Here is a 19407-nt window from a genome sequence, read left to right on the forward strand (position 1 = left end):
TCTCTGACTTAAAAAGATAAGAGGCTTATAATAAAAGAAAATTAGAAGAAGAAAAAAAATCCAGCAAATAGATTTTTTAAATAATTAATTTGCCAATTTCGGTGGAAAATAAGTATTTGGTCAATAACAAAAGTTAATCTCAATACGTCACATACCCTTTGTTGGAAATGACAGAGGTTTTCTGAAAGTCTTCTCAAGGTTCACTGTTGCTGGTATTTTCTGGTCCAGTCCTCCATGCAGATCTCCTCTAGAGCAGCGATAGTTCAGGGCTGTCGCCGGGGCAACACAGACTTTCAACTCCCTCCAAAAGATGTTCTATAGGGTTGAGATCTGGAGACTGGCCAGTCCAGGACCTTCTTACGAAGCCACTCCTTCGTTGCCCGGGCGGTGTGTTTGATGATCATTGTGATGCTGAGGTTTTCACTCAAAATCCCACGATACATTCATACTTTCCTTTACACGGATCAGACGTCCTGGTCCCTTTGCAGAAAAACAGCCTCAAAAAATGAAATTTCCACCGCCATGCATCATAGTAGGTATGGTGTTCTTTGGATGCAACTCTCCTCCTAACACTACAAGTTGAGTTTTCAACTAAAAAGTTATATTTCGGTTTCATCTGACCATATGACATTCTCCCAATCCTCTTCAGGATTGGGAGACTGTCAAAAAGGTGACATTAATACAGGTAACGGGATGAGGACGGATGAGTCTATTGAAGAGGAAGCTACAGGTCTGTGGAAGCAGAAATATTCCTTGTTTGTAGGTGAACTAATATTTATTTTCCACCATAATCTGCAAATAAATTATTTAAAAATCAAAGATTTTCTGGATTTATTTTTCTCATGTTGTCTCTCATAGTTGAGGTATATCTATGATCTTTTGAAGTGGGAGAACTTGCACAATTGCTGACTGAATACATACTTTTTTGCCGCACTGTACGTACTGGCTGAATGTTTCCTGTGTACAGTCATATTTAATGCAACTTTTTGATACATTATATTGTATATTATATTTTAGGGTGGTATTCTTGGGGTGGCATTGTTTACTGTTTTACGTTCTTTACTTATTTGAAATTTCAAGATTTTCTTGTTTTACTATAATACACTATTCATTTATACGATATATTTTGGTAATCTCAGACATTTTAGACTTTTTATTTAACATTTTTACTTTTTCCAACGTTGTGACGAGGATAAGTGCAACTAAAAAGATTGGAGGTTAAGAGAGCATTTGTAGTAGTAGTAAGAAAGTAGAAAGTATTTATGACTCTGATTGCTTATTGTGAACAGCTTAACTGTTGATAGTTAAGTGGTCATTATGTTTTGGTCAAATATTTACCAATCAATGAAGGTAACATTGTTACAAGATCTTTTTCTTTTTTATGTAATTGTATATGTTTATATTTGTTTTGTCATTGTAGTTCCTATAAAGATGAAGCAGAAATATACACTTCAAAACATGTCGGAGAACTATTAATGTCATAATTTCCACCTGAAATCATTGACCTCGAACTACTTTGTCGAAACAATAAAATACTTTTTTTTTAAATAAAAAAAATAAAAACGTATTTGAAATATCTTTGATGGCAATGACAGCAGTCGGACAGCAGATGGCAGCAACGCTCAAAAACTTCCTCGCTCAACACACCGAGCAAGAACGGATCCGGTGGATGTTGAAAAAGATATGAACATTTAATCGACAGACAAACATGAATCATGAGTTAAAAAAACAACAAAAATCTAATATACCAGCTTCTTTAATGTGTAAATACAAGTCATCATCACAGCATTGCAAATTTCTACTTTTTTTTTTAAAAAAAGGCAAGAAAAAACATTAAACCACAAAATATTTGTCGTTAAAACAGAAGCGAGAGCTTTTTAAAAAGACTTACAGAGATTACACATCTCTACGCTCATGTAAACCACATGTTTGTGTTACCATAAAACTTCCGACTCCCACAGGAGTCAAATTAAGAAGCAGCTCATGACTGCGGTCGAGCGACGCAGTCACTGGTGAAATAAAGGGAAAAACTTTCAGTTTCACAGTGAAAAACAAGCGTGTTTTTGCTTCATCTGTAAACAATGTGAGGCGTAAAGAGCGAGGAAAAAATTAGCATTGCAGCGATCTGTGATGTTAAAAAAAAAATCATATTTAACTTACTTATATTTATATATATATATACTATTGGTTAAATAAATAGTCCTGTAGTCACATGACACACATGCTCTCAACACACATATTCACGAACACTTTTGGCACAAATATTTCACAAAGAAAAAAAAAAAAAAAGTCACTGATTCGTGGAAGCATCTCAGCAGCAGTCGAATGGAAGCGTCGGATGAAGAAGTGTGAAGAAGTCTTATGGATACTGTAAAGTATCTGCATATATTCGTCTGTCCAGTCACAGAGGTGTAGTGAAGCTACACTCCAGTACCTGAGGTTTTTTCTCTGGTAGGTGTCAGATATCGGGGAGGAAGAAGAAGAAGAAGAAGAAGAAAAGCCCGGTTAGAAAAAGTAGAAACGGATCAGCCACCATCATCGATCGGGATGAATCTCACTTTGGAAAATAAAAACACAAGTCATCACGGCGGGAGGATCTGTCTGAGGGCGTCCCTCGTGTTCTGGCCCAGTTTGTCCGGGAACTTGACGCAGAAGTCCAGGATCATGTCGCCCCTCTTCTCCGGGCACTTGGACAGGGGGAGCCCCTCGCCGCAGATGCGCTTCTTGGTCCCGGGCCGGACCACGTCCTTGGCGGTCACGGTGATGGTGCGTCCGTCCAGCGTGGGCGCGCTGACGGTGCAGCCGCACAGCGCCTGGACAGAGAGGGGGGGGGGGGGGTTGACCCCGGGGGTCAGCGAACAAACACATGATGATGATGATGATGACACACGGCTTACGCAACCGGCGGCGTTCAATAATAGGGGCCGCTTCGATCGCGACCCCCTCGGGCGCCGTCGTTTGCGATTAGAGATACAGGAAGTATTTAATAACGAATGTAAAGGTAAACAATCTTGAATATTCATTATTTACTTCCTGTTTACGCTTTTATTCAGCTTATACATTCACTCAAGTTTGTGTTAATCCATTAATACTTTCAAAAACATCGTCTAATTTAAACTATAAGCTTTATTTTATTGACTGCACAGTGTAAAAGGTGTGAGTGCTCGTCGAGATTAAGAGATATTCACGTTTATTATCGAGATAAACTAGCTGTAAATGGATTTAATGACATCATTATAAAAGATACGAGGAAGCCATTAACTTAACGCTGCGGTTTAATTTATGCCTGAACCGTTTTTATTTAAATGCGACGGCTTTAATAGCTCAACAAACGTAGTTAAAATTAACATGTTTCGTGTAAACGTCGCGTTCAAACGACTCGGAAGGATTAGCAGGTTCTGTAGGTTGTTGAGTCGGGCCATTATGCTTCTGACCCGACTCGTCGACCCATTATTCTTCTGTCCCGACTCGTCGAACCGCACAGATGTCGGCTCGAGGCACGACAACACAACACAAACGTAAATTGCAAGTAGCAAGGCAGACGTAGTCGATCACAGAGAACAGAGGTCTCAACTCTATGTAGAAAACATGCTAAGCATTAAATAATTTAGAAAAAAAATTAGTTAAATAATTAGTTCAGTGAAAGTTTGAATTATGAAACAACAACTTTAAAAGATCATTTACTTTTCTTTTTTTTCTTTTTTTTTTTTTACACAGTTTGACATTTATATAATACCCATAAAGTACCGAACTACTTGATTGAACTTTTAGCCAATCAGGGTGTGACTATTAAACCAGTACTTTTATAATGAATTTAGAAGGTTACAAATTAAGAAATATTGAATAATTTTCTTTTTAATTATTGGAACTAGAATATCAAATTATATGGTAAAATATTATATTTTAAAATAGTTAAATTGTAATATATAAAATTAAACCTTACAATATACAGAATACCAAAATCAAGTGTGTGTATATGTATGTATGTATATATATATATATATATATATATATATATATATATATATATATATATAGTTTCCTGTGTACAGTAATATTTAATGTAACTATTTAGACATTATATAGTTTATTATATTTTAGTTTTTGGTGGGTTTGGCATTTTGTACAGTTTGTACATACTTAAAATCTGAAATATTTACTATACTACACAACTTAAACTATATTTTATATTTTGGTAGTACTAGACTTCTTATTTAACACATTTTTTATTTTTTTTCCAACTCTGTGAAGTGCATTACTTCTTATAAAAAGGTCCCTTGGAGATGAAGAAAATAGTAGTAGTAGTAGTAGTAGTAGTAGTAGTAGTAGTAGTAGTAATAAAGTAGAAAGTATCTTTCTGATCTCTTATCGTGTACAGCTGCACTGTTGATAGTTTAGTGGTCATTATGTTTTGGTCAAATATTTACAAATCAATGAACATTTTTAAACATTAAATATGCATTTGTGTATTTAATTACTCAAAAAAAAAAGAATTAAATGCTTTATATATATATATATATATATATATATATATAGTTCAAACATTCATTATTCTGTACGACACTGATACACTTTCATGCAAAGCCGACCTGAAATAAACTCGCTTACTTTGCATATTTGAACTGAAAGCACCTCTAACAAGAAAGTTGGTCACGACTCGCGCTGATGCTAGATGTTGTGGGACCTGAGTCGCATGTGTTATAATGAATATGACTAAAGAAGTAAGTAGTATTTATATAGCGCTTTTCCAGACCAGGGTCACAAAGCGCTTAAACAATCAAAACAATACTCAATAAAATAAATACATAAAAGGTCAAGATAACACCGAGACAAACACAGGAGTCTCCGATTATTAATGAAAGCCGAATAAAAGGTCTTAAACCCTTCAATTCTTATCATTTAAACTTAGACATAATGTGATGTTAAAGAGTAGGCAGACAAAAAAAGGACATTTAAAGGAATTCTTGTCATTCTCGTAGAAGACTAAAGGTCACGAGATAAGGGTGCTAAAGGTCACTTACGTCTCTGAGCGAGATCTTCGCCGGGTAGATGATGTCGGAACCTTCCCTTCTGAACACGGGGTGAGGCTTGTCTCGCACCACGAACACCACGTCGGCAGGAATGTTGCTCGGCGTCTCGTCGCCCTCCCTGGGGAAGGTGATCTTGGTCCCTTCCTTCCAGCCTCGCTTGATGTCCACGGACAGGATCTTGTCCTCGCTGCGCATGGTGCAGCCGTCCGGGTTCAGCCTCTTCCTGGAGATCTTCATCTTCTTGGTGCAGCCGGCGAACACCTCCTCCAGGCTCACCTTCAGCTCGTGGACCACCGGCGGGTCCTTCTGTTTGCCGCGCGGCCGGTGGTGACCCTCCGAGTGCGCTTTGAAAGTCCGCGGGAACCCGCCGCCGGCGCCGCCCATCCCGCCCATCGGGCCCATGCCGAAGGCGCCGAAGGGGTCGCTCATGTCCATGTTGTCGTCGCCGTTCTGGGCGGAGAAGAAGTGGTCGAAGGGGCTGCGGCCCCCGAAGAACTCGGCGAAGATGGCATGAGGGTCTCCTTGGAAGGTGTAGTTGTAACTTTGACCGGTGTGTCCGCCGCCTCCTCCGCCACCGGCCGAGCCCTTCAGTCCTAAAAAGAAATGAAGCAAAATCAAGTTAATGTTGAAGTAAAAATGTAAGATTGTTGCATTGTTTACACAATGCTCACCTTTAATTGAGCTTTAGACTTAAATAACAGTTTGAGAAAATATTGATAAAATTAAATATCACAATGTTTTCTTTTTTCCACAACACATATTGGACATTCAACAGCACTGTATACATATTTTTCGCAATTAAATCAGATTTTTTGGTTTATATATTTCAATAAAGTGTGTATATAATGTAAAAAGATGACGTTTAATTAAAAACTAATGTACAAATATAAACTATTTACTCTTTTATTGTTTCAACTACCCCCAGTGATGACTGAGGACAAGCTGATACGTTCAACTCCAATTGCTTTTATGCCGATTTGGGGCTTATTTTGTTTAAAAATTAAAAATAAAAATAAGTTGCGACTTTGCAAAGAGTCTGTCAATTCTCAACAGCAGAGTCAATTACTTGGACAATACTACAAATATCCTTATTACTAAAGTATCATAACACATCTTATCACTACCCCTGGTATCGTGATACGCATCCTATGGCCAGATTCTTGCCTGTACACACACCTGCTTATGAATGTCAAATTACTTTAAAATGTTGACCATAGAAAATTAAAAAAGTAAAGTTAATGTTGATTTCATCATCTGTAAAGATGTGTTTAAGATCAGGAACAGAGATTACCAACGTCAACAAAAGTAACTCCAATATTGAAGGTAACTTATTTGTTAAGTGTAGGACAATGAAGAAGAGCATTTTTTTTTTTAAAAAGATTGAGCCTCAGAAAATTTAAAGACAACATCATCAGACAAATACTTCCTGTTACAGTGAGTGTTTGGAAGAAGCAAATATTGTTTGACCCTCAAATTACATTGTTAAACTATATTGGTCCCTCAAAAGGATTTAATTTTAATTCAATCCACTATTTGTGACTTGTTTATTTTTTCTAAATATAACTAGTCAACGTTATAGTTTCAAGGACCTTGTTTTTATCTTTTTATTTAGTTTTTTGTAGTATCAGAATCAGAAAAACTTTAATTGCCGGTGAAGTAAAAAACACTGGATTTTTTTTGTTTGGGGTGGCAACATAAAATAACTTGAAATGAAAAAAATAATGAATAAACCAAACAAAATACAATCAATGTTATAAAAAATATATATTTAAACCCCGGCAATAAAATACTCAAACCAAACATTTAAAAAGTTAAATTAAATAAATAAAAAAAAGAAAATAAGGTCCTTAAAAAAAACTTTGACAAGTTGAAACGTTTCTAATAAATATTTACTCACCTTTAAAGTACATTAAATAATAATAATAAATTATTAAAAAATTTGATGGCGCTTTTCATGACATCCAAGGACGCCTATTATAATCTTTCGTGATTTTTTTATTTAATTTTATTGTATTGTGCCATTTTATCGTTTTCAGGGCAATTTTAAATGAAATGTATAATTATTATTATTGAAGATTTTTTAAAATGTGATTAGTGTATTACATGAATATAATTGACCATCAACTTGCACTTTATTCTTTTCAACTGAGCTGTTGTAAAAGTGTGTTTCCCCTCTTGGGATGAATAAACATTTTCTATTCTATTCTATTCTATTAATATATATATAGTATTTTCAGAAATGTTTTAAAAAAAGGGTTGGTGACCCCTGGTTTATTTAATGTGGCCCCTTAAAAATGTATGTGCCAATGTTGATCTACAGATATTCAATATTGTTTTTGTTAAACAATAGCAGATCAATCCAGTTCATTGGATAGTTTTAACAGCCGTTTCTGCTAAAACACAGACAGTATTCATGGAATAAAAAGAACCATCTGGACAAGTATTGAATCATCCAAAGCTTCATAGAGTATCATCAAAAATAAAATAATAAATAACATTATAAAACAAACACCGATGCATCTTTTTTTTTCTTCTGGTTTGGCGAGAAGAAGAGCTGGACTGTGCAGAAAAACGCCACGCGAGTATCCAGAGGTTTCTAGCAAGTTCGCGAACGAGCTAAAAGGATGAACGAGTAAATACCTTCTTCTCCGAAGCGGTCGTAGATGTCCTTCTTCTTCGCGTCGCTCAGCACGTCGTAAGCCTCCGCGACCTCCTTGAATCTATCCTCGGCTCCCGGAGACTTGTTCTTGTCCGGGTGGTAGCGCAGGGCCTGCTTTCGGTACGCCTTCTTGATCTCCTCCTCCGTGGCACCCTTGGCGATCCCCAGCACCTTGTAGTAGTCCTTCCCCATCACAACAAATACTAGTACTTCTCTCGAGTACTCGCTAGAAAAACATGCTGCGACGCTCTTTCTCTCTCGCTGCAGGTAAACACCGTCAGCTAACGGCCAAGGTTAGCTTCTCGCTCGCCGCCTCTCCGGTGGATTTAATTCGGAATAACGCGTTATAAGGAGAGACGGAGTGTCATGGCAGCGAGGAGGCGCAGGAGTGGAGCGTCCTGTGTGTCACAACCGGCCCTTAAATGAAGGAGGAAACTTCTCGAACAAGCTGGAAGAACCGCCGGAGCCGTGTCATCACTCAAGATAATACGGTCGCACCACTTCCGGGTTCGCTGGTCGATAACCTGCAGAGATAATTTATTTTTTATTTCATTTTTCTATTCTATCACATGTAATGGCATTTTAGTTGATACAAACTTAATAATATTTATTTTAAAGTATATATATAATTTCGTTTTACGCGAGCGCTTATTTTGGTTCAAATACGCATGCGCAGGGTTTCAGCCAAGATTCGACGCTCTAATTTTTAAACATATAATTATTTTACATGCACGGCTTTTAAGATTAACTATCTTGATACGAATATTAAGATTAATAACTACATTTACATTTTTTACTTAAAAAAAATCTACTTTTAAAACCACAACTGATAAAAAAAAAATTGCTTAATCATTATAAGCGAAGCCAGATGTTATGATCACCTTTTTCTCATTCTCATGTTTTTAAATAGAATAAAAATGGTTTATGATTGATACATGCACAATTGAAGCGAAAATAAATAAAACGCTAAAAAATGTTTTTTATACAGTTTAAGTAAGTAAGAAAGCAAGTAAGTTATTTTTATTTGTATAGCGCTTTTCCAGACCAGGGTCACAAAGCGCTTAAACAATCAAAACAATATTCAATAAAGTATATGCTTTAAAGGTCAAGATAAAACTGATAACACAACAGAAGTTCCAGAAAATCAAGGAAAAGCCTGAACAAATAAAAACGTGTGCTTTATCATTATAACCGTAGCCGTATGTTATGATCACCTTTTTCTCATTCTCATGTTTTTAAATAAAATAAAAATGGTTTAGGATTGATACATGCACATTGTGTTTGAAGAGAAAATAAATATAATGCTAAAAAATGTTTTTCATACAGTTTAATATTGGTTATGAGTTGAGAGGTGGAACTGAACTGAAATTTTGGGGAAAAAACAGCATTATTTTTGAAATTGTGAAGCTCTTTCTTTAACTTTTTGGAAAAATGACTTTTAAATACATTAGATTAGTATAATTAACAAACACAAACTTAGGTTGCAGAGGTCTTGACTTTTTCTAGTACTGGTGTTTTTGTTTCTTTTATAAAAACATTTTGTCTTGTTTTTTGTGAATATAACACGTAGATTAGCACAGTGTATAGTTTTCTTTGATCTATGTTGTTTATAGAGAGTTTGTTGGCTTTTCTACACTGTTATTTTTTCTAAAGGAAGAACGTTTTTAACTATGCATTAAAATGCTCAAAACCTTAAAATGCAGGTTGGAATCATGACCTATGTAGATGAGTATTCAAAGTCTCAATTTCAACTGGTTGTTGTTGCAGGAAGAGCTTTGAATGAATAATTAATAATCAATCACTAATTAAACTGAGATTTGATCTGATATATGATACACCTCCATTTTTTCCACATTGGGGAGATTTGAGTTGTCACAGCAGTTCACAATAAAGGTTAAACATGCATAAACATTAGAATAAAGAAACAGTACATATATTTTAACATCAAAACAAAAAACAATACAACATTAAAGAAAGAAAACAATTATATAAATTAATAAATGATTATGAGGATTTAATTAAAAAAACGAATAAACCTATACATTTAAAAAATGTATAAATATCTCAACAATAGAATTAAATACATAGGGGGTGAGTTATAAACACTAATTAATACGTTATATCTTTTAAATTAAATATCCTGACAGCAGGGGGTCAAAAGAGCAGCAGTATCTTTCCTGCCTGCAGCGTGGGTTAAAAAGTAATATAAAATTATTTTTAACATTCTAAGAGCCAAGGTCTCAAGCAGGTTTCACATAGTTTGACATGTTTTATTTTCTCTTATTAGTAGTTAGTGAGGGTGTGTTAAATTAAACGTTACCATAATATGGTTAATAGATGGGGAAACTATTACATCTTTGGTTAATTAAATATAAAATAAAAACGTTTTTAAACTGAAAACTACACTTGCTAGCTGGGTATTTAAAAGCAATGCAGGTGATAATTCGATTTTTGCAGGTCATGTTACTATGTGAATGTTCTCTTTTTTAAAGTGCTCGTACTGAAATGTTAATGTTAAAATTCAAAAGACCTGGAATATGATGAATAAATCCTGTAAGAGTCCTGTACTGGTCCTTCTTACATGACCTGTTGCTGCCGCCTATAAATAGGGGACAGAATATAGATATGTTCTTGGCTATGCCCTCTGATGAGTGGATCCTTTTCGAATCTTCACCCAGTCAGCGTTTTTTCTTTCCGCACTTCTGCCGCCGCACCCCTCCAATCTCCTTGAAGTATTTTCGTAAACATGTTGGTCATTCATAAAACTCATGCCAGGGGCGAGCGACCGAAATAAACAAGTCTTTTGTTCTGCAGGTCAGGATATAGAAAAGACCGGGGGCAAGCACACAGGTGGGAAGGGGGGCGGGAGGAGGGGGGGGTATACGTGTCGGCATGCGGATCAGGTTTTGAATGTGGATGTGGAGGGCAGTGAGGAGATGTGTCTTCGGGTCTAATGAGAGACTCAGGGGGGGCCAGAATGGCGTCCCAAGGTTACCAAGCCAGCGGGTGCAGAGCAAACCAGGCAACTTATATTTAGCCTTGCAAATGGCGCGCAGTGGATTATGTCTTGGGGGGTCTCCGGTTTCGTCTTCAGAGCTCCACGGAGGAGGGATCATAAAGAGCCGGATTCTCTGACTTTCAGCTCCAAAATCCTAAAACGCCGGTTCTTCCTGCACACTTTTTTTTTTTCCTCCCCGGCTTCCGAACCTCCCTCTCCGATTGGGGAAAACTATTTATGGTCGCTCATATTCCTCCCACTCTTCTTCTGGGGGTGAAAGGCTATTCTGAGGGTGGAGGGAAAAAAAAAACTCCCAAGAAGACACACTTGCGCGGCGGGAGTGACATTTCTGCGGGCGACGTGGGCGACGAGGACACCGTAACTCAGCCGGAGACTTGAGGACCGGGATCTCTCTCCTGTGACATGGATGTACTCGCGCTCGAGGCCAAGAATGTGAACGGCAACGAACCCGAGAAGAAGTCGTCCTCCCGGCCCAGACCAAAACCTCCCAAAAAGGCAAAAAGGATTGTTTACTTTGAGGTGGAGATCGTGGACCTGAAGTCCAGGGAGAAACTTCTGCTTCTGGACAAAGTGAGTGACATTTTTTTCTCGGTACATTTTTTTTTTACTACTTGTCGTCGCTTACGGTACGATTCGGGGAAAAAAAACCATTAACTTCAATTGGGTCGACAGCACCGTTAATCGTTGCCGTTGAGCAAGCGGTCAAGAGGTGAGAATTCCCTCCTCATCTCTCAGGAATCCGGTGTTCCATTTACAGTATGTGCTGGTGTTGCAACGGGCCAACAGGCCAGAGGACACGCATGATTGATGGCTCTGAGCTCGTTTCCACGTAACCAACGTCGGGGAAGAGCGAACCAATCGAAGGTTATCTCCTCTGTTTTGATTCCAGGTGGAGCCGACGTCAACCATTTTGGATATTAAATCTTTATTTCATAAATCATGTGAGTTTTCGTCGAGTGCTACTCTTTTGTTTCTTTTCTTTCTTTGCTGATTGTGCGGTTTTTTTTTCCCCGACAGATCCAAATAGGTATCCGGCCAGACAGTCGCTCCGCCTGGACCCGAGTACGTCGGCCAGCGAAATGTTTTAATGGTCATATTCTCTTGTTGTCAAGTTGTCGGACCAGCTGACGGGAGGCTTTGTGTTTCTAGAAGCCAAGTGTCTCCGGGATGAAGAGGTCTTGCAAACACTTCCAGTGGGAACCACGGCCAGCTTCTATTTCAGCGACCTGGGACCTCAGCTCACGTGGGGGACTGTGAGTTCGAGAAGTGCTAGCTAAGGATGAATCACAGCCTTTTGAGTGTTAAAATACATCGTGGAGAAAGTATTGCTGTATTTCTTTGCCCCCAGAAATACAAAACCTTAAAAAGAAATCTTAGGAAATGTGGCCTATTCTATGGGCTTACATTTGCATCAGAACTACTAAAATCACTAAATGCACAGTTTTGATATCCAAGAAATACGCATTTAATATTTGTAATTTGGTCAAATAAATGTGTATTTCTAACTTATCGAAAAACTTCTGTTTGTGAATTGAAATTCCATTTTGCAATTCCACACATTAACCGCTTACAAATTATATTTTTAAGATTATTCTGGCGTAAAATCACAAATGCTACTTACAGTAGATCTACAAACAGCCTACTGGTCTACATACACAGTAACAACCACTAGGTGGCTGAGTTAAAATAAGCTTTTACAAGATACATCGACGCGACAAGAAACATTCGACACTTGTCGGCAGTGTCAAATTTTTCTTAAAAATATGCGACAGTTGTAAAACGGTGAATGCGTGAAAATACTAAATACGTATCTCATTTTACAAAAAGGATACTCAGTTTTTCTAATTTATATTTGAATAGCAACGGTAAAATTAAATATTTGCTAATATATATTGATCTGTAAAGACCAAAACACAAACGAAAATACCTCTTGGTTTTTTTCTTGCAATGCCTCGATCCCCCACTAAGGGGCACATTTTACTTCTGTGAAAATGGGCAAAGAATAGAAAAGTAGAATGTTTTAGTGAAAGTAAGTCATTTTTTTCATACACTTTAAAAGGTACTTAATAAATACTAAAGTAGTTTAATTTGACATCATTTAAAATCATATAAATTCTTTAGTTAGTTAAAAATACACAAGAAAAAGGAAAACAAATCGCGGTAGTTTCTGTTCATAAAGGGGAACTGGTGGTCGTTTCTGAGCCCCGTCTTGGTCGTGCATATACTTTTCTGGGGTCTTTGTTTTATCTTGTACTCAGTGGTTTATGTCTTGGTCTCAAGCCGACATAGCAGTCCCCCCGAAAAATGATATTCACGAGGTAACGCTGTTGGCTAGCAAATGCTATCTATGCCTTCAGTTGCTTGAAAAAAGACACGTTGAAAAATGTCATTGTCGTTAAAAGACCTTAACCTTAATTGACATGTAGACTATTCTTTTCCAAATATGCAGACCCCCCTCAACACCCACCCTTTGAAAAATAACCAACTTTGAGTCTGAGTAGTAGTAAAATCATGTATTTTTATTGAGTATATACTTAAGACTTCCCCGGTCTTTAAGTATTTAATTTGTCCTCAGTGAGTTACACGGCGGTTTAGAAATCTGAATAATCGGATTTGTACGACTAAACACCTCCGTGTCAATGGCGGAGGTATTTGAAGAATCTCCATAGTTGCCGGAAGATAATCCAATAAAGAGCTTATTCTTTACTTAAGCTAAATAGAACCTGAATCACTATCTCCTGGTTAGGACGAGACATTAATCCCTGAATAATCAATCTCCTCCTGGATGATCATTCTTTAATCCAACCTGGCAGTTGAAAAGTTTATCTGAGCCTAATTCTTCCTGGAGTTTTCGGCTGGAAAATATAGTGAAAAAAGGGATAAATTTCAGAATTTATTGTTAGTAGGTTTACAACACAACCACGTATGAGGTTGTTAATTGTTAAATTAAGACTAGAAACTGTTGGGAAATGAATCCCATACATCAGTAACATCCAAGATCTCTTGATTTATAGTTTACATGAGTAGTACTTCCCTTAAAAAATAAATTGTACCTCTCTTAACGTAAATCCTATCTTACTATTGTCTTTTTCACTGTTGTTTTTAAATCCGTTTGTCCTTGTGTGTTTTGGAAGGAGTCTTATTAACATTATTAATTATTAATATTATTATTATTATTATTATTAAGATGTATGGCTAGTCTCAGGAGTAAAAGTAATCTCAGTTTATTTCTCATGTATTCCACAAATAAAGTCTATGTTTTAGTATCAAGGCTAAGGAGTATAACAGACAGAAATCTAAAATTTCAAGACAACTTAAATGTCTAACATTCGGTATTTAATCAGGTTTTATATAGAGACGCTAGAAAATTAAAGAAAAGGCATAACATCTACAATTTATACGACTTAAGACTTGCAACTGGCCTAGTTCTTCTTTTAGATTTGTGCTTTCAATTCTGATCATAAAATTGTTAAAAAAAAAACATTTTAAAATTCCAGACAGTGTGAAGTTGGTGGCAGCAGCTGGCAGCAGTGGAACCTCAAACCCAAGAATTTGACTCTTTATCGCCATCTGAATGCTTGTGTTCAAGCGTGTAATGATTAAACAATCGAGATTCTTCACTCTAGAATACGACAACGTACATATTGATAAAAGTTATAATCAAATATGAGACTTCTGAGAGGACTTATAAACAAAGAAACGCTGATATAGTTGATTTGCTGTAGCTGGTGTCCCCTGCTGCCCCTCTGTCCTCTGTCCAGGGACATTTAATCTCAGGGCCCCATTTCCCCCCAAAGGTGTTTATCCCCGCTGACCTCTCACTTGCCTCCCTCTGCGCCGCTTTGCTTGCCCTCGCCGCCGCCATTTGCATTCTCCGTCCCCCATCAACCCCACGTGGACCCCCTAAAAAACTCCAGCCAGTTTTCTAGCAAAAGCCAGTTGGACGGCGATCTATAATCTTTGACAATTACACAATTTTTCCACTGCAGGTGTTCCTGGCCGAGTGCGTGGGTCCGCTGCTCCTCTATCTCCTCTTCTACTTCCGTCTGCCCTTCATCTACGCTCCCAAGTATGACTTCACCGCCAGCAAGCACTGGGTCGTTCAGTGAGTGTTCCCGTCATGTCCGACACAATCCAAGGCTTTGAACCCCAGCAGCCCCTCGGGTTGTGAAGCCATGTTGACACAGACTCAGAGCCAAGTGTAATGAGCTGCACAGGGGCGCTGTATTAATCTCACTGAATACTTGTGTGTGTGTGTGTGTGTGTGTGTCTCTGCAGCTTGGCCTGCATGTGTCACTCCTTCCACTACATCAAGAGGATTCTGGAGACTTTGTTTGTCCACCGTATATCCCACGGGACCATGCCCCTGAGAAACATATTCAAGGTACTTATGTTGAAAAGTCTTTGATTAATAAGAGGTGAAGGAAAATGTTGATACACTGATATATTTGAAATGTTTTGTTCACAATACTGTATCTTAATTTGTGACCCTGAGTCTGAGAAAGGCGCTTTACTAATAACTATTACTTACTTACTTACTTAATTCAAAAGCACTGTATCAATCTAAAAAACGTGTTCTCTTGTGGTTTATATCACCATAAAATGAGTTTAAGGTAAAACAATTCAATTTTTTATTTACAATTAACATGAAAATATTGATGGGATTTCGCCCATTTTTGTGTTGTGATTAAACTTCCTACTATGAGATGGCAGCAGTCATTACGTCCTCCGCTGCTAAAGGGACAATGAATTCCGGTCAGGACTGAGGACGAGAGGATACAATCGACTAATGTTTAAAGCTCATGATTGGACATATTTTTGTTTCAAAACAAAAAAGTAGTTGGGACTTACAATACTACAAATATATCTTTGTTCCTTAAGTTTCACAATATATCATAGAGTTGTCGCTGTATCGTGATACGTATTGTATTGCCATATTCTTGCCAATACACCCCCCTGCTATTAGTAGTTTTCTATATTTTTGATCAGTGTGATGAAAAATATCTTCACACAAATGTGTCATTGAATTTTGTAAAATCTATATTGGATTATTTTTAATACATTCTTTTTATTTGGACGTAATCATAAAGTATAAATACTTTAAATCATTTCTTTGTTTATTTAACTGTGCTACCATTGTAAATGTAACGGTGGCCTCTGCTGGTGAAAGAAGGCATTACAAGCCTAAATCCACAACTTTAAATTCAAAGTTATTTATAATTACATTAAATGTTTTCTTACACATTTAAAAGCAATTCAAAGCTTGTCAATAGATTAAAGCCAGAAAGAAAAATCTCGTCAGTTGCGTGTTCATGCAGTTATCTTTAATAAGTAGGAAAAGTTAAAAAGCTTACCTTATCTTAGGGTGAGATTAAAGTTCAAACTGTGGAAGGGTGTCATCTGTCCCATAGAGCTGTTGAAAGAATAAGCAAAAGAAAATAAATACATGTCTTTTTTTTCCAGTGTCAATATATAATCAGAGCTAACATATTAGCTCCTGCTGCTAGCTAGCTTAATGCACTAGCATTGTATCTTAGCTTATTGACAGGAGGACATTTTAAACTGATTTAATATAAAATTAATTAAGATTAACTCACTATTGAAGGCTTGTTTAAAGTCTAGTGTTGGGGCCATTTGAGACCCTTGATCTGATTCCATATTCTGTTAAAATGTGTTTGTTTCACCAGCACTGTTAATGGCAGAATGAAAAATACACAACATTTCATATACTACTATTCTCAAAAAAAGCCTTAATATAACATAATACTGTCTTTCAACAAACCGTTCAAAGAATGTGTAACACCTCTTAGCTGCTGTCAACACACATAAGTAAATATTGCAAACTATAGTCTGAAAAATTAGGCTGTGTTTTTCAGTCTACTTTATGTTTTTACCTTTAAAATAAGATAACTTTTGGTGCTATTTTCACATATTATTATTAACTGGATTACATTTTTTTTTTAAACATATATAACACATATTTTATCTAATTGAAACTGTCACCTTTAAAAAAAATGTTTTTTTTACTGTACTTAATATCCTTGTGTATTTAAAAGGGCTGAAGCCTAACCATCTACTAATGGACACTTTATGGAAAACCATACCCAAAAAACACCCAAATATTGCAGATATTGGATTTAAAAAAAACATTTTCAATTATAGAAAATAAAGCAGCTTCATTAATTGAGATAAAAACACGACTGTACCATCTGGATCTTGAAGGAATCAATAGTTACTAATTTAAAATGAAAATCAATATCATTACAGTCATTTGTCACACATTATGTTGCTGTTTTTTTTAGGTAAAACGTCTCTAATATTTAAAAGTATCTTCAGTAAACACCAGAAAACTATTTTAGAAAACAGAGTTCTTCTACCAATTCAGTTTTTACTCTGTGCTCTTATGGTAAAGTGACTTTAAATATAGTTTTCTCTGCTAGAACTGCGGCTATTACTGGTGCGCGGCGGCGTGGATGGCGTACTACATCAACCACCCGCTCTACACCACGCCAAGTAAGTGCTGACCCCGACCTTTGACCTCAGAATCCTTCATTTCTCTTCTTTTGTGTACAGTTTACGGGCAGCAGCAGATCAACGCAGGCCTTTATCTGTTCTTGGTGAGTCTTTCTTTCTTTTTCATCCTCCCATCAGCGTAGCTGTCAATCATCTCTTTCCATCCACAGTTCTGTCAAGTTGGAAACTTCTCCATCCATGTTGTTCTGCGGAACATAAAGTCACAAGGTGAGCGTCTCAGAAATCTTTGTGTATCTTTGTGTGTAAAAATAAAGTCTTAACCACCTACTGTTTATAGGTTCAAAGGTGAAAAAGATACCCTTCCCAACCAAAAACCCCTTTACGTGGATATTTTGGCTGGTTTCTTGTCCAAACTATACGTATGAGGTAAGAAGACAAAAACCTATAGATTCAAAATGTGTTAAATATTCAAATATATCAAATTATTCGACCGTATTTTGTGCATAATATGTTTTCCCTACTAGTTTAGTTATATTTAACACGTTAATTGTACTTTAAATGAATCCATTTACCCGTTTGTTGCCCAATTTCTTCTTCTTCATTCATTGCATTATTGTGCTTTAAAATGTAAATGCTCTTCTCCTGCCTTCTACCGGTGGAAGTAGGTATTACATTATAACTTTTCGCTATTTAAAACTCAAAGAATGTTTATATCTCTGTAAACTGGGAAATTATTATTTGTATCTTCTCAGAAATCAGTAGTAGTTCATTATAAAGAGTTAATTTTTTTTGTTTTTTTATGAAGTAATCTTCCGTCATACCTTTCTTCTTCACGTATTTTATTTTTTACATCCTTGAATCTCATTGGTTGTCTGACTCTTCTCTAAATTTCTTTATCCAAAATTATGTACCACTGAGTTTTAACCTACATATAAAGTAATTACATCTAAACTAAGTATATACATTTTAAAATATTTAAAGGTTAATCTATTATTTTATTTTTGAGATAGAGAGAGTTACATAATGATATACATTGATTTGCATCAATTGCTCATTATCTGTTAGTCAAGTTAGTTACTATTATATCATTTTTATTTTAAATAATATAGGTTATTGGTTTAAAATAACCTGGGAAAAGTCTGGCATTTGACCTGTATATACATGGCCTTGATCTTAGGAACTGATTTTTGTTTTTAATGTGTAACATATCAATTATTTAATATATATAAATTATATAATTTTAACTCTTGAAATTTCCTTTAAAAAACACAATTTAGCTTTTTGTCTGTGTGTGTTTTTTTTTTTAGTTTAACCTTTTCTCTTTAACCAAAATATTTTTCACTTAAAAAAAATAAATATTCGTTATATTATTTAAATCAATGATATTTCAATAAAATATATATTAAATCAGGTCTCCCAACCCTTTTTTACAACGGGGACCGGTTTCATGTCGGCATTTTATTCACAAATAAATCAGATAAAGTTTTTGTTTCAATAATTTTCAATATTTTACAGGTTTATTTTCGAGTAAGATAATATAATGTCACAAACTAATGTTTCTTTAGAGAAAATGCCATATTTTAAATAAATAAAAAAAAACACCTTTCAGACAGTAATAATCAATAAAGCGTAAATTATAGATATCATTTTGTCTTTCTGTACAGCCTCAGGGACAGATACTAGTCTCCCGACCGGGGTTTAAGTTCCACTGTATTACGCTATTGGATTTTTTTTAAATTGCATTTATAGTTATTGTTTTTGCATAGAAATCCTTTTCCTTTAATTTCTGTCACGTGGTTGACGGTCCCTAGGCAACAGTTGTCGATGTGAACCCTAAAGCCCCTTAAATCAAGAACATAAATATTCAACGGTGTTTCTCCATCATCACCTGTGTGTGTGTGTGACAGGTGGGGTCATGGGTGGGCTTCACGGTGATGACCCAGTGTGTTCCCGTGGCCTTCTTCACCATCGTGGCCTTCATCCAGATGACGGTGTGGGCCCGTGGCAAACACCGCAGCTACTTAAAGGAGTTCAAGGACTACCCCACCCTCCGCGCCTCCATCCTCCCCTTCGTCCTCTAGACACTCTTCGCCGCGACCACATCCTTCAACCTCTCGGACTCTCCTGATGAGCCGGCGTCCCCCGTCTGACCTTTTCGCTCCCAGTTCGTAAACGGCCCGACTTTCGTCTGTTTTTGGAAAAAAAAAAAGTCTTAATAAATGTTG

The 19407-nt window shown here is 36.5% G+C and overlaps 2 protein-coding genes across 2 annotated transcripts; one reads left to right on the forward strand and one right to left on the reverse strand.

Annotated features, from left to right (window-relative positions):
• Positions 1 to 1670: 1670 nt before the first annotated feature.
• dnajb1a (DnaJ heat shock protein family (Hsp40) member B1a) lies at positions 1671 to 17302 on the reverse strand. Its single transcript, XM_087810122.1, has 5 exons — positions 17240 to 17302; positions 16063 to 16121; positions 7671 to 8213; positions 5022 to 5623; positions 1671 to 2813 (listed from the first exon to the last, which is right to left on the reverse strand). Exons 3-5 carry the CDS (start codon positions 7879 to 7881, stop codon positions 2583 to 2585), a joined length of 1044 nt encoding a protein of 347 aa, XP_087666248.1. The 5' UTR covers positions 7882 to 8213; positions 16063 to 16121; positions 17240 to 17302; the 3' UTR covers positions 1671 to 2582.
• Positions 10915 to 19365, forward strand: tecra (trans-2,3-enoyl-CoA reductase a). Its single transcript, XM_087810123.1, has 11 exons — positions 10915 to 11278; positions 11598 to 11649; positions 11726 to 11770; positions 11858 to 11961; positions 14698 to 14813; positions 14987 to 15092; positions 17149 to 17221; positions 17282 to 17325; positions 17392 to 17449; positions 17520 to 17608; positions 19090 to 19365. The coding sequence occupies exons 1-11, from the start codon at positions 11111 to 11113 to the stop codon at positions 19261 to 19263; spliced, it is 1029 nt and encodes a 342-aa protein (XP_087666249.1). The 5' UTR covers positions 10915 to 11110; the 3' UTR covers positions 19264 to 19365.
• The last annotated feature ends 42 nt before the right edge of the window (positions 19366 to 19407 follow it).

This window comes from Callionymus lyra, chromosome 15 (genome assembly GCF_982586985.1).
Source record: "Callionymus lyra chromosome 15, fCalLyr1.hap1.1, whole genome shotgun sequence".
Lineage (NCBI taxonomy): Eukaryota > Metazoa > Chordata > Actinopteri > Syngnathiformes > Callionymidae > Callionymus > Callionymus lyra.